The sequence below is a fragment of the Rhipicephalus sanguineus genome, unplaced genomic scaffold (assembly GCF_013339695.2).
Source record: "Rhipicephalus sanguineus isolate Rsan-2018 unplaced genomic scaffold, BIME_Rsan_1.4 Seq7506, whole genome shotgun sequence".
Taxonomy (NCBI): Eukaryota; Metazoa; Arthropoda; class Arachnida; order Ixodida; family Ixodidae; genus Rhipicephalus; species Rhipicephalus sanguineus.
In genome coordinates this window covers 1-27,189 of record NW_023615905.1, presented here as the reverse complement: position 1 = coordinate 27,189, position 27,189 = coordinate 1, and the positions used below count along the sequence as shown (strand labels likewise).

The window sequence follows — 27,189 nt, the reverse complement described above, 5'->3', positions numbered from 1 at the left end:
CAAAAGGAGAGGCTTCGTAAGGAAGGACTGTGGCAATGCACGTCACAATAACGTTGCTCAAGTTCAGTTGGTCTGCTCCAACAACATCACCCATGAGCGAGTTGTGCACAGCAATAGCATGACCACTGAAGACGCCAAAACCGAGACACGTGACCAGCATTGGAGGATAAGTCCGGATAAAAGAAATGAGGATAAATCCTACGCCAATAAATAAGTAGTCCATCATTACAAGGGTCGATCTCTTCACGTGTCCCTTCTCAGTCACCAACGGCATCAGGACGCGGCCAACACAATCTAGCACAGACACCGAAGGTGCGATGGTAATAGCAAGAATGACGGGAATGCCTTTGCTTAGAATCGTGTCCACAGATATGCTGGCAAAGAGATTGATGACGTAGAAGAAGATCAGGTGCGTCAGTGCAGTGACGTAAAACAGGGGCTTGGTAAATATTGACTCAGGCACTGGTGTTCCGACGTTTTCTGAGTTGCTCAGCTTGCCGGCTCCCTGCTCGACGCTGAAAATTTTCTGCACTGTTGTTGTAGGCAAGACGTTGTTGTTTTCCTCGGGATTTGGTCTGGGCCTGTAATCAGTTAGGAATAAAGAGGACACCAATCATTTAGGCATAGGAATGTTATGCGAACGGGTGTAAAAAAAGGGTGACAAAATACCGTCTACGTAGTTCCTTGCGCACTGAGACTACGTTATTTAATCGCTATCTACAAGCTCCAGTGAGCCAGAGCATGGTAATATATCTCTACGTTTCAAAGTTATGATGAGTTACTTGTCCACTTTTGATTAAATTTGTCAATGAATTTTAAAAGGAAGGAAAAAGACCCAAATGGTACGAGTAACACATTTAATTTAATTTAGTTGAACTTCATATTCAGTATCAAAGCGTGCATATTATTATCCAAAACCTCAATATTAATAATAATAATATCTGGGGTTTAACGTCCCAAACCACGATATGATTATGAGAGACGCCGTAGTGGAGGGCTCCGAAATTTCGACCACCTGGGGTTCTTTAACGTGCACCTAAATCTAAGTACACGGGCCTCAACATTTTCGCCTCCATCGAAAATGCAGCCGCCGCGGCCGGGATCCGATCCCACGACCTTCGGGTCAGCAGTCGAGCGCCATAACCACTAGAGCACCGTGACGGGCAAAACCTCAGTATTAGTAAAGAAGCGTGCGCAGAGCGCATTGATGTAAAACTTTACACAACACAGCTTAGAAGACTACAAATGTATGCAATAAAGTAAGAAAGAAAGAAACGCAACGAAGGAGGAAATGAAAAATAGCTTTCATACGGATATTATACTCTTTCTCAAAAGCTAGCTGCCGTAGAGTGAAAGCTACGAGGCGTGAGCAAGCCATATGATTCCGCAGCAAAATGCAGTTATGTTTGTAATTGCTTTATAATTGGCAAAGTTAACAAAACCATGGTTTGTTTGGCACGTGCTACGTCACAGTTCTACGTTCCACGCTAATCGCGATTCCCATATGCGTCTTTGATGAGTATTGCGAACGTACTGCTGGACTTAGAGTGTGCTATCCGTGTCAGAGAAACTTCGAAACCGAAACCACGTGAGGTGCATCGCAATGTGAAAAAAAAAGACGGAAAACAGGAAATGTTTTTGACGAGTAGAGGCGAAGAGAAGGAAGGCGAAGATGGTGTAGCTGGTCTTCGAACGGCGGAGAGAAGAAGTGTGGCGGCTGACTGCTCGATGGGGCCTCAAGGCAGTTGGGTTCCGGACGCAAGCGAGCAGACCCAATCGCGACTACTTCGACCATCAAGTACGACGCCTGCTGTATCAGCTTGATGTGGGGCCGTTCTCCAGGGTGCACTTGCCCGAATCTCCAGTGTGTACTTGTCTGAATATCAGGGCGAACTTGCCTCCGTTCTGCTGCTCTACCGACGGCCAGAACAATGTTTCACCGTAGCATCACCATGACATCCCAACGTCTACCGAACTCTGAGACGAACCTTCTTTAATTTCCGGGACATTGAATTTTGTAGTTTAGTTTAGACCCGTTGATAATCTTTTTGTACAGTCACCGTTTTTTCCCACTTACTTGTGTTTTCCTTCTTTGATTTACTTTTATGAATAACAAAGGAATACTTTTCCACCGCATGGTTTCACTTACTATGTCACTGAGCTCAGGGATATATTTTATCTTGCGAAACTAAAGCACGAGCGATTGGCGTCCGCGACAGGACGAACCCGTGAGGTAAAAGGTGGATGAAATGAGGGCGCTCGGGATGGCTTCGTCCGATTTTGTAATTGGGTCACCCAGCAATGCCTTGATGGACTGTTGCAAGCCTGATGGGCGAGCAGTGATGAGATGGCACGCAGATGAGAGGCTACGACGGAGAGGGTGGGCGGGTGAAGTTGAAGAGGGAGCATCGCCGGGGAAATTCGACGAGTTTGGGAATAGTAGCAGAACGAGGGCCGGGCTGGCGAAAGGACCCTGCTTTTATTCCTGTTTTTAAGAAAGAAAGCGATGATCTCGGCGTAAAACCTAAAACGGCATCCGTCGCTAACGGTCAGGGAGGCCGCCGCAGGCAAGTGGGCCACCAGCAACAGTTTGGATGGGGAAGTCTTAGTTTTTAGTCGTTTGTCCCCTTAACAATCAGCGGATTACGAAAGGCCAAGAAGGCTTTGCTTCAACGCTCCCGATGTACAGCTGAGATGTACCGGGACACGTCCGGCTGAGTAAACCACAAGATGATGAGACAGCGAAGCAGTATGCACGAGGCTTTTGATCTTCTACGACCCTTGGATCCAAATGGCCAACCGAGAAATTAAGTTTGAGGTGGTGCAGGATTATTTGTTGGTGAGTTTGCAACTGCTTAACAATTGCCGTCGTCGTCTGACGTTGTTTGTTCGAGAGAGCAACTATCAGACGCTTGATGAGATGCCGAAACCGCAGGTCAGTTTGTGGAGACACAAGAGTAGAAGAATTTGTTAGTGTTCAAGGAACGGCCTGAAGAAGGTGTTGCAAGAGAACAAGAAAGAAGTAACTCTCCGAAGACGCATGTTCGATGTTCTGTCGGTGACAAATATAGGCACAAAGCGTACGACTGTGGTATGCGGTCCAAGCAACAATAATGTACGTATTGCCGCAAGACTGGACACAATGTGCAAGAAGGCAGACGCAAGGTCTCAAGCACAAAACGTCATATGCCGTTAATTATCCTATATGTAACACCGGTAATTGTGGCGGCGAAGCAACATCGCAGCGCCCATCCCTGCGCGACCTCCCGCTTCGATCCGGACTGGCTCATGCTAGTTGCCCATTGTCCTGACAGGAACAAACAGTGGAATTTGGTATCGCTTTATGTCATCCCACGCTGAGGACAAAGTACCAAGTAGGTGTTGTTCTTATTACAGAGCTCAGATGCTTGTTCAGCAACAAGACTTGTCCTCTAGAATTTGAAAAAATGATCATGGTCCAGTGCAAAATAGCCACGAATACATTGCTGTCGAAGTGTCACGCAAACACAAGCGACGGTTTAGAAGCTACAGAACGCACAGCACAAGACGGCGACTTCATAAACTTCAGGCAGATGGAACGAGCTTCAATTAAACTAAGCGCAAGAACATGCAGATAAGAGGCGGCAACAAACACGGCTGAGCTCTTGTCCATGTTTGTTGCGGTCTCTTGTCTAAAAGTTTTAGCACTGAGTATTATTGAGTATGAACTATCAACTACATCAAACACTCACGTTGTTAAGAAGCAGCTTCGATGGGTGTCGCATGTTTTTTTGCTCAGTTTTTTTTGCATTTTTTGGCGCTAATGTTACTACTCAGCGCTAAAACGGTTGCTTGCTGCCGCGTGCTCGCTATATTCGCCCCACGCACAAGCGCAGCTGCTGTGGGGACGCCGAGCGGACGATGCGGCGCGGTTCAATACATTGTGAGGGATTTTCGTTCTTCCTATTGGCTAAGCAGCCCCGTAGCCTTCACAGTGCTGCAACCAGCTTGTGAGAAGTATAGTGGTGTGCTAGTAGGAGGGGAGGCAGCAGAGGAAGGAAAGGCATGATGGTCAATCAGACGCGCATCCGGTTGGCTATCCTACGCTGGGGAAAAGGGATTAAAGCATAAAAAGCACCAGCTAGTATTATGACATCAAAGCTGCAAGGATAGTAAACAGTGATCCGCAGTGCGCACGCTTCGACAATCGAAAGTGCACTTTATATCATAAAAGAAATAAACCGTATATCTCCGTAACATGAAACTAATAATGGCCTACATGGTAATAAACACAGAAACAGGGGCATGACCTGACACACTATGAAACAGAGTTGTGTGCGTAGTTAGCGTTTTCATGTATTGCTGATACTGCCGAAATATTGCACTAGGCCATCATAAAAGCATTAATTCAATATCGGGAACTGCAGCCTATATTATCACATTGGTTTCGCTACGGACGCTAATTTTATACGCGACGCCAACAGCAGAAAAATAGTGTTCCACACCCGCCGCCATGGCTGCGATCGGCGCTGACTAACACTCCTAGGTTCAAATGCACATATATACCCCATAAAGTGGACAGGAGGATGAACGCCGCCGTAGTCAGCGGTAGAGCATCAGACGCGTTATGCGAAGGTCGCAGGTTCAGTCCCTGGCGGCGGCAAGTTATCTTTTCGTCCACTTTACTTTCTTCACACTTATATCCTAATTACTACAGAAAACATCCCCTATACTTTCCTTGGCATTATTGTCTGTTAGTTCTTATTAATGTGGTTTTCTTCAGGCAAGGAATGCTTGTGGGAGACCTTTGCGTGACTAGCTTTTCTGAACTTTCAAAAAAGCTTGTGTCACTCACTGTGTCCCTGGCTGTAAAGCTGAACAGGCAACTTTGGAACTGCATCATTCTGTCGCATTTGCATGTGCCGATAATTGCCTAATTTCCCACCAATATGTTTCAAAGGGTGCTTAAAGTATGTGTTAACGGTACGAATCAACAAAAGTGCATTCTGTTCTATACCGTTGTGACAGAATAAAACAAGTGTGGAATTTCTCCAATCATTAGCACCCCGTCCGCCTTAGACACCTCCGAGTAGTGGACGGCCATTTGATCAAGGTCAATTCTATCGATGCTGCAGGTCCGATATGCTAGGTACAGTTGGGGTTGCTGCATAGCTCTAACTGGCTTGCAGTTAGTACAACTTATACTGTGGCGTAGCAACTTTCAGCATTGTGATTAGCGGTTAAGGCTGATACTTCGTACGTCTGTAGATGTGTTCATAAAGTTTTCTAATGGATAGACGATGCGGCAACATTCAGTAGCTCATAAAATAAAGATTTCTCTGACTTTGACAATCGCCTTCGATATTTGTGTCACAACTGCAGTTTGTGCTTGACATATAAATAAGCATGCGGGTTTCTGTAGCTTTGCCTGCGAAGTTGTCAAAGTAGACACTTCGGTGAGTTGGTACGACACGCCAAAAGTTTAAAACAGCGCAATAGAGAAATACGGGAAAAAAAAGGACACAGAGAACCAATTTTCTTGTCTTCAGTTTATTGCGCTGTTTTGACTCCTAGTTGAATAGCCGCCCGCTGTTTGCGGCAAAGTTAAATGTGAGAGCACAATCGCCTTCTTTTTCTTTGTTCTTTGCATTATATTTTTAGCACAATATTGGAATGAAGTTCCAGCTGTAGCTTAGTAGCATTTAAAGTTTTGCTTTCGTGAACAAAAACTACGTAAATACCCCTCTCAAAAAATTTTTGTACATCCTCTGGTGCACACCTCGAGGGATCCTAAAGCATAGACTTTTCTCACCCCTCTACCCGCCCACAACGCACCCTATACCTTTTCGTGATATGTACCCTTCTAAACTTGCGTTGACTCGAAAGTAATTCCTTCCTACAATTCTTTGCTGAAACTAAGAGTCGCAACAAGGTACAAAGGTGGGCGGGCTGTAATCGATGCATGTTTAAAATACGAGCTCGAAAACAGCACACAAAGGAAGAAGGATACAGTTACACGCCGGCAATTACGTAAGTGTGCGTGGTCTCCTGAGAGAATATTTGTCTTTTACAATGTATGTAAATACATTATAATAACTATACTGCTACAATAGTCCACATGCTGTTGCAAGGAAAAGAAAATGTCAATGCGTCATAAACAAGCGACACATCTGAAACTTTCTATAACTGTGGTTTTTAAGGCAAGAGGTCTGAGTGTTTCATCAGACGTTTACCTTGAAAACGCAGCGTGCGGTACAGAAATGACATAACAGTTGTTGGGGTTTCGCGCCCAAAACCACGCAATGATTATGAGGACGCCGTGCGTAGTGGAGGGCTTCAGAACTAATTCACCATGTGGGGTCCTTAACGTGTACGTAAATCTAGTGCGGGCAGAAACTGCAGTTTGCGCTCCGTCGGTGCGGAGGGAAAGCGCAGCTTGGTAGAATTGCTAAGTTCATCATGGCTTCAAAGATCACCGAAATTTTTGAGGTCACTCATGATCTATGACGAAGTCTGCACATGGCGTTATCCCTTGACCAAAAGTGACGATTGCGGAGGTAGCGCAGCACCGCGTGAGGTGCTGAAAGCTTCGGCGGGGGGGAGAGAGGGAGGGGCAAAGGGGAATCAATGCAATCGAACCAGAAAACAACGAAGATTCAGGTAGGGGTCGATGAATACGCAATGCATTGGAGGTGAAAAGGCTTTCCCCGTGATTTCTCTTAGGAAGAATTATCATCCCGGCAATGGTTTTCTGGAGCATCTGCAATCGATTAATTCAACTAACCTGAACAGCACGCAGAGCACCGCACGTTGAGCATAACTCCCGAAAGAAAGAGCATCATCCAAGAATAGCCGAATCCTGCGCCAGGTAGAGCAGTATGCGAGGGAAGAACGAGCCTGCAGCACAGAACGCCACCATGTTCAGTGCATCAGGAGGCGACGCTTGGTGACCGCGAATGTACGCTCGATGATGTGCCAGTCAGGACGAAAACACATGCCGGCCCCAATTCCTGCGTATTTACAGACACCTCTGCAGTGAGCTCGTATCCAGCTGTGAACATATGAGCCACCAAACGTAGACACATATATAATGAAATGGGATTGTATACACTCTCTGTGGACATTTACGAATCCTTAAGATAAGTGTACGGTAAAAAGAGAGATAAAATATGACACATGAAGAAAGTTTGTTACTGACGTACGTCTCGTAACTATGTCGCTTCGAACGTCGTCACGTTAATTTCTCGAAGTGTAGACTGCTTTATACGAGTGCTTACAGAAACATCAACAACATAGTAAACAGCGTGGTGCTCTGCATAACGTGTCACATCTATTCGCAACAGCGAGTAAAATAGGCGGCTAAACTGAATTGGTCAGCACACAACTTTGCCAAGTAACAGGCGTCAATCGCGATTCCGCAGTAATGTCACGTTAACGCTTCTTGCAGTAGAATGACAAAATACGCAATTCGAAGGCTAAAAGAAAACAAAAATCAAGCAAGATCGTTTTGTTTTGATTGCTAGAAGTGTCAGTTTTAGCAGTATAATGTGGATTCTTAAGTCTGGTGCGAAATCACCGGGAAAACAGGTCTAGCTGACGTCCAGAATTCACTTGTTGCCTATCTTTAGAACCTACATCAATGCGGCTTGCAGGATGATAGTACAAGATATGACTTTATGGCGCCAAGGGTGAAAACTAAAGTGATAGCTTTTCTTTAGCTGCATATTGCATGCAGCAGCACGTTGCCTTCAAGCGTTCTTGACGCTTCCTCGTTTTGACAGCAGTTGCTGCATATCGCCATCGTATACCCGTTCTGAACAACCCATGTGATATGTGAGCGGAGGTTCCTCATGTTCACTTAGTCTTTTTATGGTCTTACAGAGGAATAGCGCCCAAAGTAGTAGCGAAACATGAAGGCATTGCGTTCTTACCTAATGCATTTGTGAAGAGACGAAGCCCTCAAGTGATTTCTGTTTGCCTCAACAAAAAAAAAGAAAACATGGGTTGTTAATCTTATCATGCGGGAAGAAATGCGAGTAGCTGTGCTATATTGCCACCTGCCCATATGAGTGTATCTCACTCACAATATATGATTTCTGGTGTATCTTCGAACGTAACAAATTATACGATAGGTTAAGGCTAGAGTGAAGTATTGCAGAGCAGCCCCTTGCCTGTTTGGGCGTGCGTATAGCGCGAGTGGATGGGTTTCAAACCAGTGCGTCTCACGCTATGCGCACGTCCCGTGCCCGTGATAGCGACTACATTTCGGTTACGTCGACGCGCTCTTCTCATCGTTCATTTCTTATCTTGCTGGCTTATGCTGAATACTATGATACGCATGCTCTGCTTTACGTCCTCGACACGTACCGTGCCCTTGAGTCGCCTATCCCTCTTCTTTACACATCTGTTACACTCTTCGTCTGTATAGCAGGAAACACCAGCCATTCCAAATCAAAGGATGAGGTAAGGAAATGCGTCATACAAACAGTTTTCAATAATGATACCTTAAAAAAAAGCTTCATTGTTGATGTTTGAAAGGACACGCCTTGGCCTCTCGAGCAGGTAAGGGGCTGTTGTGCAATAGTTTACTGTAGCACTAACCTACCGTAGAATTCTTTTGTTGGAAGAAACGCCAGAAATGAAATATGTTAGTAAGAGGCCCATACAGGACAGCTACTCGTTTTCCCTGCGCGGAGGGCTCTTTTCGCCAAGCAAAGCGCCCTATGTGAAGATGTTTATTTTTTCATCTCTGTCTTTCCTGGGCGCAACGACATATCCTGGAGAGGCTCCATTCGTGACTTCAAGACTAGAAACTTCAGACTAGAACGTAGTAGTGATAACACCCTAAGCATGCGACATAGCACAAAAAATGTAACAATATGACGTCTTCTTGCTGTTGACGTTGCACACTCGAATTTTTAAATGACATATCTTTTTGCGTAACATGGAGCGCAAAGAAAACACGACGACGCAGAAGAGCATTCAAGTATACGGCGTTACTAACAAATGAAGGTTTATTGTACGGGTCACAGCATAAACATCAGTGATAAGAAGGAAAGGGTGTAAAAATCGCAATCGCGCCACATATCACTTAACAGCATAAGCGCCACCACTACCACGACAAAGAACAGGCCTCTCTTCAGACGATGAAACAGATGGACAGCTCACACGACCTTTACTTCTATTCATTTCAAACGCCACAATAATTTCTCTATTCATCTGATCTGAATTTTTTTGCGATCACTCTAGCTCTTTTAAGGAATGTCTTACGTTGTTAGAATGTTCTCGTATGAGGTCATTGAGGCATCTGTCTGTCTGCCCAGTATATTATTTTTCACACGACAAAGTGACACAGTAGACATGAAAAGGTCGGGTGGGCTCAAGCCACCCAAAAATTTTCAAGTTTGCATGAGTATATATACGGGCATACATACAAACGCACTCACAAACATATATACAATATTGTGGAGCACCCCCTCCCGAAAAATTGCTACGCTACTGGTAGACAACGCATCCACGCATGACACAAAGTGGTAGCGATGTTTTCTAATGCAGAAGTTGCACTTCCGCGTCAGAATAATGACTCCTGCGCAGCAAAAACCAGAAACTTTTTAATGGGGCGGAGAAAAAAGGTCTCCAGAATTGTTCCAATATTCTTATGATTGTGGCTTACGTTGTGCAGATATGGCACAACGACCACACTTTTCCTACTGCATGTCTGCGAAGCGGCATCAGAACTTCAGTAGCACATTTTCTTAAAAAGCTGTCAGCCATCATTTGTATTGTGCGTGGGAGGTGCTGTCTACTCATTTGGAACAAAACTCGCGTCCTCGCGCTTAGCAACACGACACCTTACGTCGTAAGATACCACGGTGGGTGTTCACTGAAATTACCATGGCTAATAGCTATGTCACTGCCAACTACTGCCTCTAAAGATTCATTGGGTGGCTAACGTATCACTGATGGCGGTAAATATCAGCCCCAACAACGACAATTCTGATCAGTCAATAAAGAAATTCGGATGCGAATGTAAATTCCAGCAGAAGTGAAATCAGTACCAACACATATCGGTTTTCTGAATAAACTTTTCACGCAAGAATTTTCGCCTTCAAAAACAAGAACAGCTTCATTAGGAAAATATGATCCACCCACATGAATAAATATAAGGTCCACCCACAAAAAAAATTGGCCGCGTATCTGCGTGCTTCGCTGCAAATGTCGTGTAAAGACGATAGAAGAGGCGCTGTGTGAGATATGGGACGCCATCTGGCAATACGTCGGGAAACATGAGTGCTGTTTTGCGTGCTAGCAGTCCCGCGCAGCAGCAGGCGAAGACCGGCGGTGACCAACGCGACCGGCGGGGACGAGCCAGCCCGAAAACGCGTTTGGCGCGAAGCGCTGAAGCAGAAAACGTCCGCACTCAACGAGTACTCTCCACACACTCTTTTATTTACACGTCGTCGGGTAAAAACAGGAACGACAGAGCGGCGCCCACAACCGGCAGCCTGAAGGCCGCCCACAACGCTGCTTTTTCATTTTTAAATATTTTTTTTCACCTTCTTGGCCTTCTCAAAACTAAAGTTTTTCAACACCAACCCATGGCATTCGTACAGTGCAATACAGAACCGAAACCGAAACACAACAATGAGCTCGTGCGAAGGGCGCGGAGGAAGGCAAAATTCAGCGCAGTCGCATTTCAGCTTTGTTGGAACAGCGCTCACTAGACGATGACGAAGTAAAAGAAGGCACAGGACAGGCAGCGCCTGTCCTGTGCTTCTTTACTTCGTCGTCGTCTAGTGAGCGCTGTTTCAACAAAAAATGAACGCATACCAACTCGCTCAAGCTTCCATTCTTATGCATTTTCAGCGCAGCTTAAGAAACTAGGGTCCTTAAAATTACGTATGTATATATTTTCTATTAAAGGAACACGCCACCTAATACTTACCTAGTGATGTTGCACCTCAGATATGCATGATATTTACTTTTTGATCGACAACGTTCACAAGTATGAACAGCACTACCAGTTCAGACGGCTGGCCCTTGGGCAAGTGGTTCAACCAGGCTAGTGAAAGAAACCCACGTGACCGGTATGGCAAATTGAGGCGCCATCTGTTGACTGGGATCAGAGTTAAAATCTGGTTCAGTCTCTTTCCTCCAACTCTCTTCAACCCCTCTCTGGCGGGATCAACTCCTTTCCTGCGGGAGGCGCGCTTTCCGCCGCCTTGCTGGCGCCGCCGACTTGAAATCCGTTAGAAAGTTTCGTGTCTGGCGTTGGTAAGGCGTGCGTTAGCCGTCGTCGCTCGCCCGTTTCATGGTGCTCGCTCGCTGTGTGCTTGTGCGACGCGATGTTTTACGACTCGCGCTGTTCGTGCACAGTGCTTTGTTGCTTGAATACTTCCAGAACAAGTCCCGGAATATATGTGCCGGCCCCCAAAAGAACGACAGGTGAGCGTGCCCTCTGACAGACAGACAACGAACTTGAGTCGCGGTTTCATTGTGTCAATTTGAATTCACGTCCATACCGAGTAGCTGTTCTCTGCAGTGGGGCTACAGTTACTGTTTTAAAAAATGACTGATTTGAAAAGGGCAGGATGCTGCGTTTAAATCGTGATACGAACAAGCAGCGGACATGAAGCTCATGCGACGTAACTATAGTTACAGGTTTACAACTCTCATAGAACCGCGTGTTTGAGTGTGTGCTTTGCATTTGTCTCCGGTTAATTACTCCCATCGCCTATAACCACGTTTGTGAGACATTGGGTAGATGTATGAAAACTTATGCTGCTCTGAGACGAACAAAACGAGTTCACTTTTGCACGAATCGACGGCGCTCTTTATCTGATGAAACTTGCCCTTTTCTGTAGGGCGTATTTCGGAACGCAACACAGTGATCGGTGCGCCCAGAGAAAAGCTGAAGAATGCAGAATCGGCGCACTTCAAGAAGAGATGCCATGAATCATCCGATATCAGCCGTTCATTTTCTCCGCGTTTATCATCACTAGTTATATGAAATCAACGTTTTGGAAATGTAGTCAATAAAGTGCGGCCAATATTAGTTGTGTTATATGTGGAGTTCATTTTGACATCTTTAAAATGGTCGTTACATTATTCTACTTTTAGGTATTTCAACTGCTTCATTGTTTTGCATTTCAGGAATGTTCAATTTTGTTAGTTATGATAATTTTGTGCAATATCGTGCGCATATATCAGAAGCTGTTCTGCACTTTTGTCAGTATAATATTGTGTTTTGAATATGTGCCCTAGTGTTATGTTCTGTTTTTTTTTTTTTCACTGTTCTTTAAATTCTTAACATTGCCGAGAACTTTCGTGTTGTTTAGTGATCATGAACACGTGTATGTAATATCCTGAGCCTGTATCGCACCACATTTGATAGAATGTTGATTTTCGGAAACGAGGAGAATAAAAAGAGACAAAGATATTTTGTGTTGTGAGTGCAATTCATTCTTTTGCGTTCTGGCACATGCTGCACGACTGCAGTGTTTGCAGAATGCCTGATTGCAAATTGCGCACATTCAAACGCGCAACGAACGCGCGGCGCAGCACGCGCAGCGGATGCAAAAAAAAAAAAACGCCCGGCGCGCTGCACGGCGCAGCACGCGGAGGAGGGGCGAGGGGGTCATAAAAGAAAGGGAGAGGGAGCCCGCGCACGCAAACAAACAAAAAGATAAAAACCCGGCGCGCGCGAGGGTGCTAGGAGAGGAGGCGCGGCTGGTTAGTGTTGCCATGACGACGCATACCGTGTGCGCCGCCATTCTGCCGTTCGAGTCTCTGAATCCCAGCCGCCAGGATATTAACTGAAGGGACGTTTGGCGCTGCCAGCGCTGACGTCAGAATTAAGGCATCCTATGGGAGGTATACGGAGTAACTCCCCCTGGTTCAACTTTGGCCGAGTGGCTGATCGAGGGACGTGCGACAAACAGAAAAGACAGAAAGACAGACCAAAATTTCTGCGTTTAAGTTCCCAAGAAAGACTATCGTCTTTAATAAAAACTTGGAGGACGCTTGAGCTTCGCCTTCGTGAGTAGAACGCGATAGCGTAATGGGCCCCGTGCACAGCGCCTTCTCAACTGCTAGCCTAGCATCGGTTCTCGGGCATGCCTCAACAGTGCCGCAAGGAAAAGAACGTCTGTGCGCGATACATTGGCCGTTTCAAACTATCTTAGAATGCCTACTGCAAGTGCACTTGCGCAGTGCCTACTAAGCCATAATGCTCCTCTTCCGCATCAGCGAAGGGCCCACTGCGTGTCAGTACGGCAACAGGCGAAACTACGCAGCTGCTCATTGGTGGCTTTTGCAAATGATAATGATAAATATGTCTGAGCGCTTTGTATTGGTTGGGCCTTCAAAATACCCAGTTACGACTGGCAGTCGGTGCCGACGCGCTGGCCATCAGAATCGGCGGGCGAGGCGTTCTCACACTGCTAGAACACCTGCATCCTTCCTGGAAACGGAGTTCCCAGGGGGCGGGGGCAAGCGACCGACAATGGCAGAATCTCGACCTCAAAGTCGGGGACGGCAAAGCCAGAGACAATGGGCCACCTGGGCTTGGCTTGGTGTGCTGCCGAAACGACCTGGTCTGTATGTTTTGACAGGAGTCGCCGCAGACCCTTTTCTGCCTTCGGGGAAGAATCGGAGGAGCAAGCCCGAGGAACCTGTTGTCCTGCTTCCCCACATGCGTGCCGTCGACCACCGGACCCTTGCTGCTTCAAGAGTGCAACGACCCCTCAGCGACAGTGAAATGGACTGTGCCATGGTGGGTGGGGTCGTGTGTGTGATTGGTGGTCATCAAGAAGGAGGAGCCAGCCTGAGGGGTTAAAACGACGGTGCTAAGTGAGAAATGGGGCTCTGAGCCCTCGGTAACAGGCTCATCCAATTCGCTCGTCGCTGAACTCTGACCTTGTCACGATGTAATGGAGTGTACGAAAAGTGCCAGTAAACTTGTTATTGTTTTCCCATCTTGCTAGCATCAGTTCCTCAACCTGGAGACTCGACTACGCTACCAAACGGAGTCCGGGTACGACGCTGCCCTATCGTAGCACAACCTGGTTGCCGAGGAGGGACGGCTCTAAATACCGTTCGCAACAACTGGTTGCAGCGGTGGGAAGGATCCAAATAGCCAGGCACGACACCACTCGTAGCGCAATTCACATTTTTTGACGCCACGCAATTCGCAATGCCCACGAACTATAGGTGGCGCGCCGTGCTTTTCAAGATGGCGCCAGGAGGAGGGTCAACCCGTTTGTTAGCATGGGAACAGATAGGACGTGCGGACGTACGGACCGTGCCACTTTCACCGGATGAAGTCATGAGCTGCGCTGAAATGGATATGAGACTAAAATACTTTCCCAAACCATGGAAAGTGCTAAGTACTCGTCACCTAATTATTTGCTGCGAAGTCAAAGGTTATATTTCAGCTCCGTTACCGTGCATAACGATGCTTTGCAAAATCCTGTGCGTGCTACATAAACCTGTATGAACTAGAACAGACGTACACTATTAAAAAAAGGTTGTAGTATTTACTGATTTCGGCTTACTAACTACTTGTCACATATGTTACTACCCTGTTTAGTAAGTGCGGTTAGTAACGGGGAGGTTAGTAACCGTTAAACCCTCGCCATTACAAGGCACTTAGTAGCGGTTACTACCCTTTTCGTTGCTAACCAGTAAAATAGGTAGTAACGGTTACTACCAAAAAAAACATTAGTAACCGTGATCCTTTTGTCTTTATAACGTCAAATTCGCGAGAATCAACATTGCGATATATCATTAGGTAATTATGCACAGCATGTCATGAATCAGAACAGCACACACACACACACACACACACACACACACACCACAAGGCTACGCGACACGTGTAATTCAAAAGTGTTTCCAGGAATATATAGCCCTACCTCTGGGGTACGCAGCTGGGGCCTGTGAGCAGCTAGGCTTTAGGATAAATAGTTTAAATTATGCGCCTATATATTTATATAGCGTACAATATTATTAAGTGCAGGAGGTAACGTAGCGTTAACTTTTAATCAAGCACATTAAGACAATCGATATGTTATGTCTATTTTGCGTAATATCGTCTCAACATGGCCTAATGTACAAGACCCAAGAAGGGTACTAAGCTTACTAATATCGCCTCAATGAACTTGAATGGATCCCCGTGCTAGTGAATAGGTTGTAAAAAGCGTAATAATAACTTCTAAGATTCGTTTAACAAGTTCGTTTAACAGGTGCATGGCAAAAAGTTAGTAACGGTACGCAAGAGGTAGTAACCGTTGCAACTTTTAAGTGTCTGCTAACGTAGGTAGTAAAAGGTAGCAAAACGTTAGTAAAGGTCCAAGAAAGCTAGTAACAGCTGCTGTTACTATTTGCTCGTGGTTACAAGCTTTTTCCTAACTTTTTTTTAAGAGTGTATGAGCTGAATGGCACTCCGAGGTAGTATGTACCGAGCCTGCCTCACGGATTTGCCGCAGTAGTAGGCCACCAGCGAGTAGCGCCATCGCTGCTGCGCATGATGATGGCTTGCAAACATAAAAGTGTTCTCTGATAATACCCCGTCGTCATTACTTGCGCAGTCGTCGGAAACGCGGAGTTACGTCTTCAACGGAACACAAGCATTTAACATGCCATTCAGTAGCGCTTGTGTCACAGCCATGCTGAGATTCTAGCCGTGTGTACATCACTCGCATGTTGCAGGTTCGAACAGCACGATCGAAACATGAATATCGAAAAGAATGCACACCTATGCTTTTCGCAACGTCGAAGAAGTTCGCCGAGAGGCGTGCATTGTGGCCGTGACTGCACGTTCCATCGCTCTAACCATTTCGCTTCGCTGGTCGAGCTCGAGCGTGTTGGCGGCATGCGGCCCTCCATAATATCCACAATAATTGATACATGCAATGCACAAGAGGAACTATGCTTTTATTATGATCTCGCTCAAGGATATTATACATTAAATACAATCAAAGTGACTTACGAGTGTGAAAGAACATTAACGCACGAGGGGACGTGAAGTGCAACTCGCTCCTCGTGAGTTGGCAGCTGGTGTTCATCGTCGCTGTCACTCTCGGTGCTTTCACAGTCTTCTACGTCCAGTGAAAAATCCTCGTCGTCAAGTTGGTTTCTTTCAACATCACTGCTGAACGCAATCTGAAGAATTTCCTCCGCCGAACGACTTCGACCACTCCGCGTCACCACGTTTACAATTAGAGAGACGTCTGGCGCGGAGAACGTTTTGCCAGGTTTTGCTCTCAGACCGGTCAACAAGCAAATCGCTTGCAGTGTGCTGCTACCTATCAACAAACGTACAAAAACAAGCGGCGTAGCGGTGGCTATGAAACCAAACACACTGGCGAAGGACGGCGTGGATGGAAAGCGTTCGCTCCACGAAAGGCATCGAGCAGACGCGTCCTCGAATGATTGAAACGTCGCTCGCACGATTCGTAACATCGCTTTGTTGACAAAGGATAGAGGCCCTATTTTAATGTATCGCCAACTTGAGATCGCTCAGTTATACATGAGCACATCGCGAGCCCGCGCGACCTCCCTCCCGCGTACAGTGTTATGGGACTCATGCACTACAAGAAACACTGACCAATTATATATGCAAGTAAAACAGGGTGAGCTTCAACTGAATATGTCATACGATAACATTTAACTTACCTAGGTGGCTACAGAAAGCCTCGCGAAGCTGATAGTATGTGTACACTGTGGGCTAGCATTGAAAGCGCGAGTTGCCACGTATTTTCACGAAAACTTCGCGTCTCGCAAGAACGAATCAGATTTCTCGTGTCACGGAGGGCCCGGTTTGTTCACTGATGCAGGGAACATGCAAAGTCGTAGTGTTCCTTTCTTGCCAACGCGTTAACAGTGAGGCTAGCACAGCCGAACAAGAGAGCGACTGCATAGTGCCGCCATTTTGTCGTCTACTAACCCTCCTCGAGAGGACGCTCCTGAATTCCGCTCGGTGGCGCGACAGTCTATGGGCATTGCGAATATTACATGCGTCAAGAAGAGTCCTTCGAATAAAAGACATCCATATAGCGCCCTTTTATTTTTTTTCGAAGCTCTTTCGAGCACTGGTGTGGCTGTGTGGTAAGTAAACTTGTTATTGTTTTCCCATCTTGCTAGCATCAGTTCCTCAACCCGGAGACTCGACTACGCTACCAAACGGAGTCCGGGTACGACGCTGCTCTATCGTAGCAACAACCTGGTTGCCGAGGAGGGACGGATCTAAATACCATTCGCAACAACTGGTTGCAGCGGTGGGAAGGATCCAAATACCCAGGCACGACACCACTCGTAGCGCAGTTCACATTTTTTGACGCCACGCAATATTACATGCGTCAAGGAGAGTCCTTCCAATAAAAGACATCCATATAGCGCCCTTTTATTTTTTTTTCGAAGCTCTTTCGAGCACTGGTGCGGCTGTGTGGTAGAACACCTGCTTGCCACGCAGAATATCTGGGTTTGATTCTCGCTCGAACCAAAGATTTTTATTGTTTATTTTATTTTTGTCTATCTTGATTCTTTGGTCACAGAAAACGCTGATTTTTCGCTCGCAACCAATGACGCCGACAGCGGAACTTCCGCGAAACGAGCTGTTTAATGCTATCGCGTAGAAATGCGCCCGACCTTCACTTCTGCAAGCGGGTCATACCAGATGGTTTTTGTTTGAAGTGCAAGTACTTTCTCTCTGCTAATGTAAATATCACGTACATTGAAAAACAAAAAGTCGTCTTACGTGAATAAAATATCACTTTTGGCTGAGTACTGATGATGGAATCTCTGATAAAGTCCGACGGAACATTTAGGTTTTATGTCTAAATTTAGCTATAGAAACGCCTATATATATATGGCAAAGTTCGAATATATGAAACACAAAGAAGCGATTGACGTCACTAAAATGTGCTAACGTATTTTACGGCAGTGGTACGGCAATCCCAAAACGACATGAGGACTCATGGAGGTTCACGTGACGAGTGAAATGCATGGACTTAGAGGATACGACAGAGGCGGACACATCCGATCTGAATATCAATACGTCGGCATCCCCCAAGGCGATATGACACTGATACTATCAGCTGGCGTAAGTGACCTCATAGTTGTTGTAGCGATACCGATGATTATAGCACTCACCCGCCGTGAATATTTCAATACCTTTGATCGGCGAAGTTTTGTTTTAAAATGGCGGTCAGGATTTCTTTTTTTCTGTGCTTCAGAATGTTAGACAAATTACTACTATCTAGCCGAACGCCAGGTTTGTGAGGCTGCTGTGTTTACCATATCAATTTCTTCTCTTTTTCATAGAGTGATCACCCACAACCACCGTTTTGCACGTTGCAGCCGAAACTAGAGGGAAGTCAATTTCATTGATTAAGCGCATCCCGCGATTTCACCAGTAGCCTCACACTGGACGTAAAAAACAAAATAGGCGAAATGTGCTGATTGTGTTAGAAGCACTAAACACACAAGACCCAAAATATATCGGCGCACTTAGGCGCTCAATGATATTCCAGCCTATATATCTGCGACAAATTTGTTATCAACTAACGCTAAAACCGTTAGTACATCACTATACAAAATGAGTGCAAAAAAACATGTTAACATGCTCTTAACGAATTCGCCCGACATTCAGATTACGGTGGCTGCTTGATTTTGACAGTAGGCACCGTTAGAATAGACTTTGTAACGATTGCGCTGCTTGTGCGCGTAGGCTATTTTTGAAATATAACGCGCGCACTCAAAGGTACACCCTATGACGCATGCGCAGTGGCAACAAACGCTAGCGCAAAGCTCTCCCTACCATATTCTAAAACTGCCTCTTTGCTATTGTCAGGCTTAAACAGCTCTCTGACGTCGTAAAACACGCAAAAATAGAGTCCAAGCGTATACATGAACTAACCATGTAAGAGGCCAAAGGTCAGTGCCAGGATAGTGACATTTGTGGCACAGTACGCGCCGAACATCCCAGCCAATTGGCACGCCGAGCCGACCATTATCAATGGCCAAGGAGGTGACCACCGCAGCAAGAATTTGCACAGGACTCCTGAATGGAAAAAAAACAAACTGATGTAAGAAAAAGCCGGCAGATCCCACGCGTTGTGGGAATCGATGTAATGCGAAGCAGCCAGCAAAGAGCTGCATACAACGTCTTCTATGTCGTTTAGCAAAATGCGTGTCATGGTTTTCATGTTAACTTCTATTATTTATGTTCGTCACACAGTCACGTCGCAAGATACCAATTTCGGTGTATATCAAGCTAGCAAAACGGCCGCCAGCGCACCATGAGCCTGGCACGTAAGTCATGCTGTACATGACATGTATGTCATGACTTTCGTGTTAACTCGTGTTATTTATGTTCGTCACACAGTCACGTCGCAAGATACCAATTTCGGTGTATATCGAGCTAGCGAAACGGCGGCCAGCACACCATGAGCATGGCACGTGTCATGCTGTACATGACAAGCGTGTCATGATTTTCATGTTAACTCGTGTTATTTATGTTCGTCACACAGTCACGTCGCAAGATACCAATTTCGGTGTATATCGAGCTAGGGAAACGGCCGCCATCGGCCCATGAACGTGGCACGTAAGTCATGCTGTACATGACATGCGTGTCATGATTTTCGTGTTAACTCGTGTTATTTATGTTCGCCACACAGTCATGACGCGCAATACCAATTTCGGGGTAGATCAAGCTAGCGAAACGGCCGCCAGCGCCCCATGAGCGTGGTACGTAAGTCACGCTGTACATGACATGCGTGTCATGATATTTTGTGTTAACTCGTGTTATTTATGTTCGTCACACAGTCACGTCGCGCAATACCAATTTCGGGGTAGATCAAGCTAGCGAAACGGCCGCCAGCGCCCCATGAGCGTGGCACGTAAGTCATGCTGTACATGACATGCGTATCATGATTTCACGTTAACTCGTGTTATTTATGTTCGTTACACAGTCACGTCGCAAGATACCAATTTTGGTGTATATCAAGCTAGCGAAACGGCCGCCAGCGCATCATGAGCGTGGCATGTAAATCATGCTGTACATGACATGCGTGTCACGATTTTCATGTTATGACTTGTCCTTTATGTTCTTCATACAGTCATGTTACACCATACCAACTTTGGTGTACATTCGATTAACCAAGCGACCAGGAGAGCACAAAATCGTAGGCGGCTAGATAGATAGATAGATAGATAGATAGATAGATAGATAGATAGATTAGAAGATAGATAGATATAGATAGATAGATAGATAGATAGATAGATAGATAGATAGATAGATAGATAGATAGATAGATAGATAGATAGATAGATAGATAGATAGATAGATAGATAGATAGATAGATAGATAGATAGATAGATAGATAGATAGATAGATAGATAGATAGATAGATAGATAGATAGATAGATAGATACGCTCAAAGTCGCAAAGTTCGCTAAGAAATGCTTCGCATTTAAAAAATCCTTCTTCACTTCACCACGTGAAAAAGCGACACCGCTAGACAAGCATCACCTCCGCAGTTGGCCCATGAGAAGCACCACCACCAACTGATGTTATTCAACCAGCACCAAGACTGCTGATTTAATACACATAGTTCTTAGTGTTTTCTAGTAATCGTTAGTGATGATAGACTTATAGCCACCATGATGTGCTGCGATGGTTTGAGCGACCGACTACGACACGTTTGCACCCAAGTACACGCTGAGCGCTTCGCATAAATCGACTCGCATTGTGCATAGGATTTGCCAGAATTTTTATATTAAAGCGTTAACCCACACGCCCACTTCACATGCTGCCATTTCAGTCCAGTCTGGATGGTTACTGGCGCTTTCTTTTTATTGAATTTAAGGCGCCTGTCTTTAATGAGGATAATAATTGATATGCGTCAAACGCCAAGCCACAATTCGAATAAACAGAGGCTAACAGATACCTTTTAATAAGAGGCTGAATTTTACTTACACGCTGTACGTCAGATATGGAAAGCGTATTAAGGAAAATATTAGCAGTACAGATGTACAATAATACATACAGGTGATGCCGACAAAAAGAGTTTCGGTTAAAAGAAAAACGAACATTTTTGTGTTATAAACTATTTACGGTATTACGAATATGTCAGAAACGTAAAGCAGTGCAATTTTACGAGAGAAACTGGTAGTGATTACTGATTGCTTGCCGTCATCTTAAAGAGACAAGGGGCCGTGTTGAGCGGTAGTGGCCAAATGGCGTCCACTGGCGGAGTGTAGTCACTATTCTGCGAGGGTACTATTGCCAAATACTCGGCCTTATCAGAAAAATCACAGCATATCCACGGAGTGAATGATGATGAGTGGGCGAAGCTGCGGAGGTTCATCGGTAAACCGTGAATCTTCCGTGAATTCTGCCAGTACATCATCACCGACGTGAGATCGGGCGCGTTTTACTAAAGTTTCGATTAGTTATGACGACTTGCAGCTCACTTTAATTTACATGTACGCTGTGAATTTTCATTGTTTAGAAAACCATTGCTTTAGAAAACATGTGGCGTCTTTCGTTAAGCAGCTGGCGTCTTTTCGCTTTGCTTAGAAACATCTGTCGGTTCTTTCGTTATGCTTTTACAAAACATCTGGCGTCTTTCGTTAGTTTATTTCATCAATCAACGGCGTTTTGAACAAAATTTTTATTGTTTAATCACGCACAGGAGAAATCTCACCGGCACTACCTGGAGGTAAACAATGGCTGCTAATGGGAATGAGAGACAGAAGAAGTCGGCTTTTAGCTAACGCTTACATTCTACTTCTACTAACGTTTTCTACTGGAACATGCCAATGGCTGTAATGGGGATAAGAGACAGAAGAATTCGGCTTTTAGTTAACGCGCACGCTGCGAATTTTTTATGTTCAACAACGCACAGGAAAAATCTCCCACCGGCACCACCTTGGAGGTCAAAGCGTAAGACTTGTTACGCACTACTACTACGACTACGAGGGACGAACGGGTGCCGCCTTAAGGAGCTTCGCCCGTAATAACCACTGCATACAGTAAAGCACTTGCATAATGAACATGTGCATGCGTCTGACAACGGCTGCAGTATTCGCTACGGCCAAGCAGAGAGACATGAGAGGTGGCATAGGTCTTCTTATGGCAGGAAGTGCTGAATCATCCAGACAAGCGAGCTCAGCCTAACAGCGACAAACTAAAAAAAATGGAGAGAGAGAGAGATAAGGGACTGTTGCGAACACGTTCTTGCTCTGGCTTACGCCGGTTTAAAACTGAGGCATAAAGAAGATAGCCATACGCGACTCGTAAACTCATTAATTTTCCTGCTACGGAAGAAGAAAACTGTGCCCACGACGCAGAAAATTGTACTTTTATTCCCGTTACGTCTGTTATATAGAAGGTATGTAGGGGGCCTAAGTTGACTGACGGTCCTTAAAAGCCATCTGGTAGGTCAAAATCCGAATAAGGTAGAATTTAAGGGGAAGATCAAATCTTGAAGTGATGACATTGCAATCCAATGGAAATCCTTGGTGTCGCTGGAGCCTGAGGAAGGTTGTCACTAATGGTGCTCAGCTTCGAAAACATTAGTGCCTACCTGAGAACGCTACACCCGCTGAGGTGAAACTGACGGACCACGCCGTCTGCTGCCTGGTGGCTTCAAACTTTGAGAGGAAGTTGACGAAGAGGAAGCCTATGGTGCGCAACGTCGCACCCGTCATGAACGTCGTGGCCACGCACGCAGCGCCTATGACCCACTGGTCCAGACTGCTGCTCCAAGGCGCTGCCGGTTTGCTGCTACACGCCGCGCCGGCTTGAATAACCACTGCCGGCCGGGAAAGCTTCCACGCTGGCTGCTTTTTGCTTGCTTCTACTGCGTCGTGGAAAATAAAATTCACTGTTATAACTTCCAGCTTTGAGGAATAAGATCACCGCACTTGAGCGAATGGGAAAGAAAGCTTCGCTAATCAAGGTAGGCCGGAGAATCAACTACGTTAAATCACTCCCGCACTCAATAATTAATTAATTAATTAATTAATTAATTAATCAGTCCAACAATTTATTGCTCCTTTGATGTATATACAACATGACTTTATATAGATAGGATCTCGGAAACTCGATCAAAGGTGTCAGCATAGATTCTGTGGTTAACAACCAACTTAATGACACAAAAATAAAGACATTACGTTAAACTCTGCCAAAAAAGCGCAAAAGCTTTTTTTTTTCAGTGATAACACCATAGGCAGTTTCAGAATTTAAACAAACGAATATTGGCATGTGCACTTCACAAAATAATAATTAACTATTGGGGTTTAACGTCCCAGAACCACGGTATCATTATGAGGGACGCCGCAGTGGAGAGCTCCGGAAATTTCGGCCACTTGGGGCTTCTTTAACGTGCACCTAAATATAAGCACACCGACCTGGCACATTTTCGCCTCCACCGAAAACGCGGCCGCCGCCGCGGCCGAGATTCGATCCGCGACCTTCGGGTCAATCAATAGTCGAGTACCATGACTACTAGACAACCGTGGCGGGTCTTCATTACAGACATAAAATAATAAGGTAACGTAATACACTCTTTCGCTTCAGCATTACAAAACGACAATATTATATACAATGTTGGTCCTGATATGGGGTACGTGTGGCAGTGCTGATTAGGCACATTGTAGCGAAAATGTCAACGTTTCTTCACGTTATAGACTGCGTTCCTACCGAAGCGCTTAAAACCGTAATTTTTGATGATTGAATGACTTTGACTTGATTCGGAAGACCGCATGTCGTAATGCTTTGAATAGCGTGAGCCGAGAACGCTCGACATTGCAAACCATAACACGCGTACGAGCAGTACGTCATCACATAAATCGTTCTTTGGACGTGAAGGCATTGCGAGTACGTGTGTGTAATCCCAGCGTATTACTTGGCTCCTTATGAGGTCCCATCTGCATCAGAACACCGTGGCAGAAAAGCGACACATAAATTACGTCCATCGCATGTTGTTCAGGGGATTGGCCTCAGCCTGGTGCGCGATTCACTAGAGAGTTCGCTGGGTAGGGCACATTAGATTCGCCCGTCGAACACAAAGGGGCTCAGCCTCACATCATCGTCGTCGTTGTGCAACCGCTTTCTCGGGTTTATCGGGGAATAGTGTGGTTAACGTTGTTCCACTGCAGCATCGCGCGTTTCGCTGCGTTGCGATGGTCTCCTACTTCGTCGATATTGAACTCGGCGACGTAAATCAACGACAAGCAATTTCCTCGCATTTACACACGATAACAATAGCTTAAGTATCGCCGTAGTGTTTCTACCGCACGATTCACCCAACGGATGGTACGACCTCTACCAATCGAATGTTACCCCAGTTCACGGCAAGCAAGTGCCGCTCTTTGAACTGAAGCGTTCGTCCGCTTTGGCCGTTCCACACATGTTCCTAGTACGGTTTTGAGAAGTCTGCCGCACCTACCGAGAAAGCATGTGTCACTGCATAAGTGGGGCCGCATGCAGGAGCATGCGCGGCAGTCAAGCTGACCACGTCAGAGCCCGAAACTGCCTGAAGGTGTCGCCCGCAGAACAAAACCCGGCTTCTCGCGCGCTCTACACAGACGTGACCGCGGTTGTACCTACCTCGTATAACATTACAATTTTTTCCACTCAATCTTTTTGCCTTGAGAGCGAACTATGACTTTGTTATCCTATTATATTTCGCCGACGCAGGCGTACCAGCTTTTGTTACCATGACAATAAGGCCTTGTTTTCCCCTGCATGCACAGGTAGGCTGCGGTTGCTGTCGGAAGCGCAACTCATTGCGCTCGCTAGACACATTCTCAATGCTATAGCTCTGCATGGCCTGAAGCCTGCTGTGTATGACGCTTCGGGGGGGTGAAAAAGCAAACGTTGACAGCGGCCTCGACGATCAGTTGCGCCGCCCGGCTGCTACGCTACATTGGGTTATCTCTCATACGTTGTACATTTCGCGCGTCCTTTTAGGTGCGCAACGCTTCCCCTAATATAGCCACGTAGAACTTCTGTACTAATATACGCAACGGAAACAAGACATTGAGCAAAGTGAATAAGAAGAGGCCGACAAAGTACTTCTTGATCGCCAGAAAAGAGTGATTGGAGTTATAACTGCGGTGCTGATGTGCTACAGGGAAGACATATAGCCCCTAACAACGGGAAAACTAGACTCCCTGTATGGGAAGTTCATCGTAGTTACAATGCCGGAATTCGACTGTGCAATCAACGATATGTACTGGATAAGCCGCATAATCCTTTCTAGCATAAGAAGCTCGCAAAAAGCACACACAACAATTTCTCTCTGTGAACGGTTTTATGTAAAAAAATCGTGTATCGAGGCATCGTTTCTTTTTTTGCATTTTAATATTTGCTGGTGCACGCTACAGTGCAACGTGTTGCTGCCGCTCGATGAGCAATCATTGTAATTAGTTATACAATCAATCTGCGTTGGTAATTCACCATAACTCAGTAGTTCATGCCAATACAGCGGGGTGACATCCAACATTTTTATTATGGTGTAAGTATGATAGCATGATGGATGCAGCGCTAAAGACGAAGACGAAAGGAACACAGAGTGCACAGTACGGGCGCTGTCTACTGCAGTAAATAGGATAACATGCGGGCACCGGGTCTCCAGTTTGCGCAGAAACTCCAAAAAAGATTTGAAAGACCTATTTTACACGGCCGATCGTTCATGTTTTTTCAAGTTCGTCCGTTCAAACTCGAGAACCCTAAGTATGCATTGTCGCGGATGTTATTTGCTGGAGAAAGCATACGTTGCAGACGCCGGCAACATAGACAATGGGCATATGACGCCAAGTACAAGTGATACTCTAATCGCCACAATTCCTCCATTCTCTGAAGAGACTTGTATGTGATTGGGAAGTCCTATTTACGTGTCTTCACTAAACAGGTGTCCAGTTACGAACGCATGCAGGGCTGATAAGCGGGTCGAACCGATAGGTGTTGTGGGGTTGCTATCACCACTGTAAAGTCGTTTCACCTCATGGCGCACGGGTGTCCGGCGCATTATCGTAGTTACCTTAGGCGCCGCCGAGCGAGAGGTGGCACTGTGCTCGCGCGGCGTAAAGTCACTATAACGCGGTGAGGCCAGTAGCGCCGCCATGCGGTAGCGAGATTAGGCGGGCGCACAGGGAACGGCGAACGGCAGCGAGTCTCTTGGGGTTTGGCGCGGCCGCGGACGGACGTATTGTCGCTGCGGGCTCCTCGTGGTGAGTCGGGTGTCGGCGACGGAGCATTCGCGGTACATTCTATCTGTTCTGTTGTTTGTGAGCGTTATGCTCTCTGTGTGTTGCATCGTAATAGATTGGATTATTTCCCACGCTACTAGATTTATTAGCTTCGACTTCCACGCTCGCCGTTGTAAGAGCAATTAATAAATTAGACGTGTTCTTTGCTCGACGGCGTGACTGTGTTCCTTTGTTCCTAGAGCGGCGCTCGCGAGTCTCCACAGTTTACACAATGTAGAATTAGTACCAATGGTGTCTTTAGCAGCGGAGCTGTCAAAGACTGTGCCGATGACGAATGAGTGCCCGCATCGCATGTAAGTAATTAAGATGCGAGTCCGCATCGGATGAGTGCCGATCTCTCCGGTAAGTACGAAGGTGCACCCTTACATGGCGTAACTACTTCCGTCGCGGACGAAGCGGTAGCCGCACAGTGAAACGGGGAAGGGCGGCTCGAGCGTGAATAGGGCCTAAGTCACTGTAGCTGGGGCGGGTGTGGCAGGCGCTGTCAACGTGCTTCCCCGTGCATCTCTACTCCACAAATAACGCAATCGCAGGCACCCACACAAATACAGGAGAACCGCTGCTTCGCTGTTTCTGCAGATTTACCCCTGGTAGAAGTGGGGTAATTTTCTTTTTCGTTCTTCTAAGTCACTTCCTTACACCACGAGAAATGCAGTGTTGAGCAAACTTAAGCATTGTACGAAAGTTGCTTTGACGCAATTGCCGAGGTTCCGCACCGCGCTTATGGCGCTTCTTAAGCAGCGTCAGCTGCTCACCAATTATTTGCACGTTGCCAGCGATGTTGATGTTTGTTGATGCAATAAGAATGTAGTTTACAAATCGCTAATCAAAATAAAATAAAAAAATGCATGCAGCAACACTGATGGACGGAATTTGAATTTGGAACGTTTTACCTGCCGAGTCGCAAGCGTTATTATCCAGCCGTCC

The 27,189-nt window shown here is 46.0% G+C and overlaps 1 protein-coding gene across 1 annotated transcript; it reads right to left on the bottom strand.

Moving 5' to 3' along the window:
• On the bottom strand, positions 1-22,847 carry LOC119378255 (uncharacterized; the record flags this gene model as incomplete). Its single annotated transcript, XM_037647448.1, has 5 exons — positions 1-581; positions 6,764-6,876; positions 8,347-8,399; positions 18,899-19,042; positions 22,572-22,847. Coding segments are annotated over 5 exons (1,167 nt in total), but the record flags the coding sequence as incomplete, so codon positions are not given.
• Positions 22,848-27,189: the final 4,342 nt, after the last annotated feature.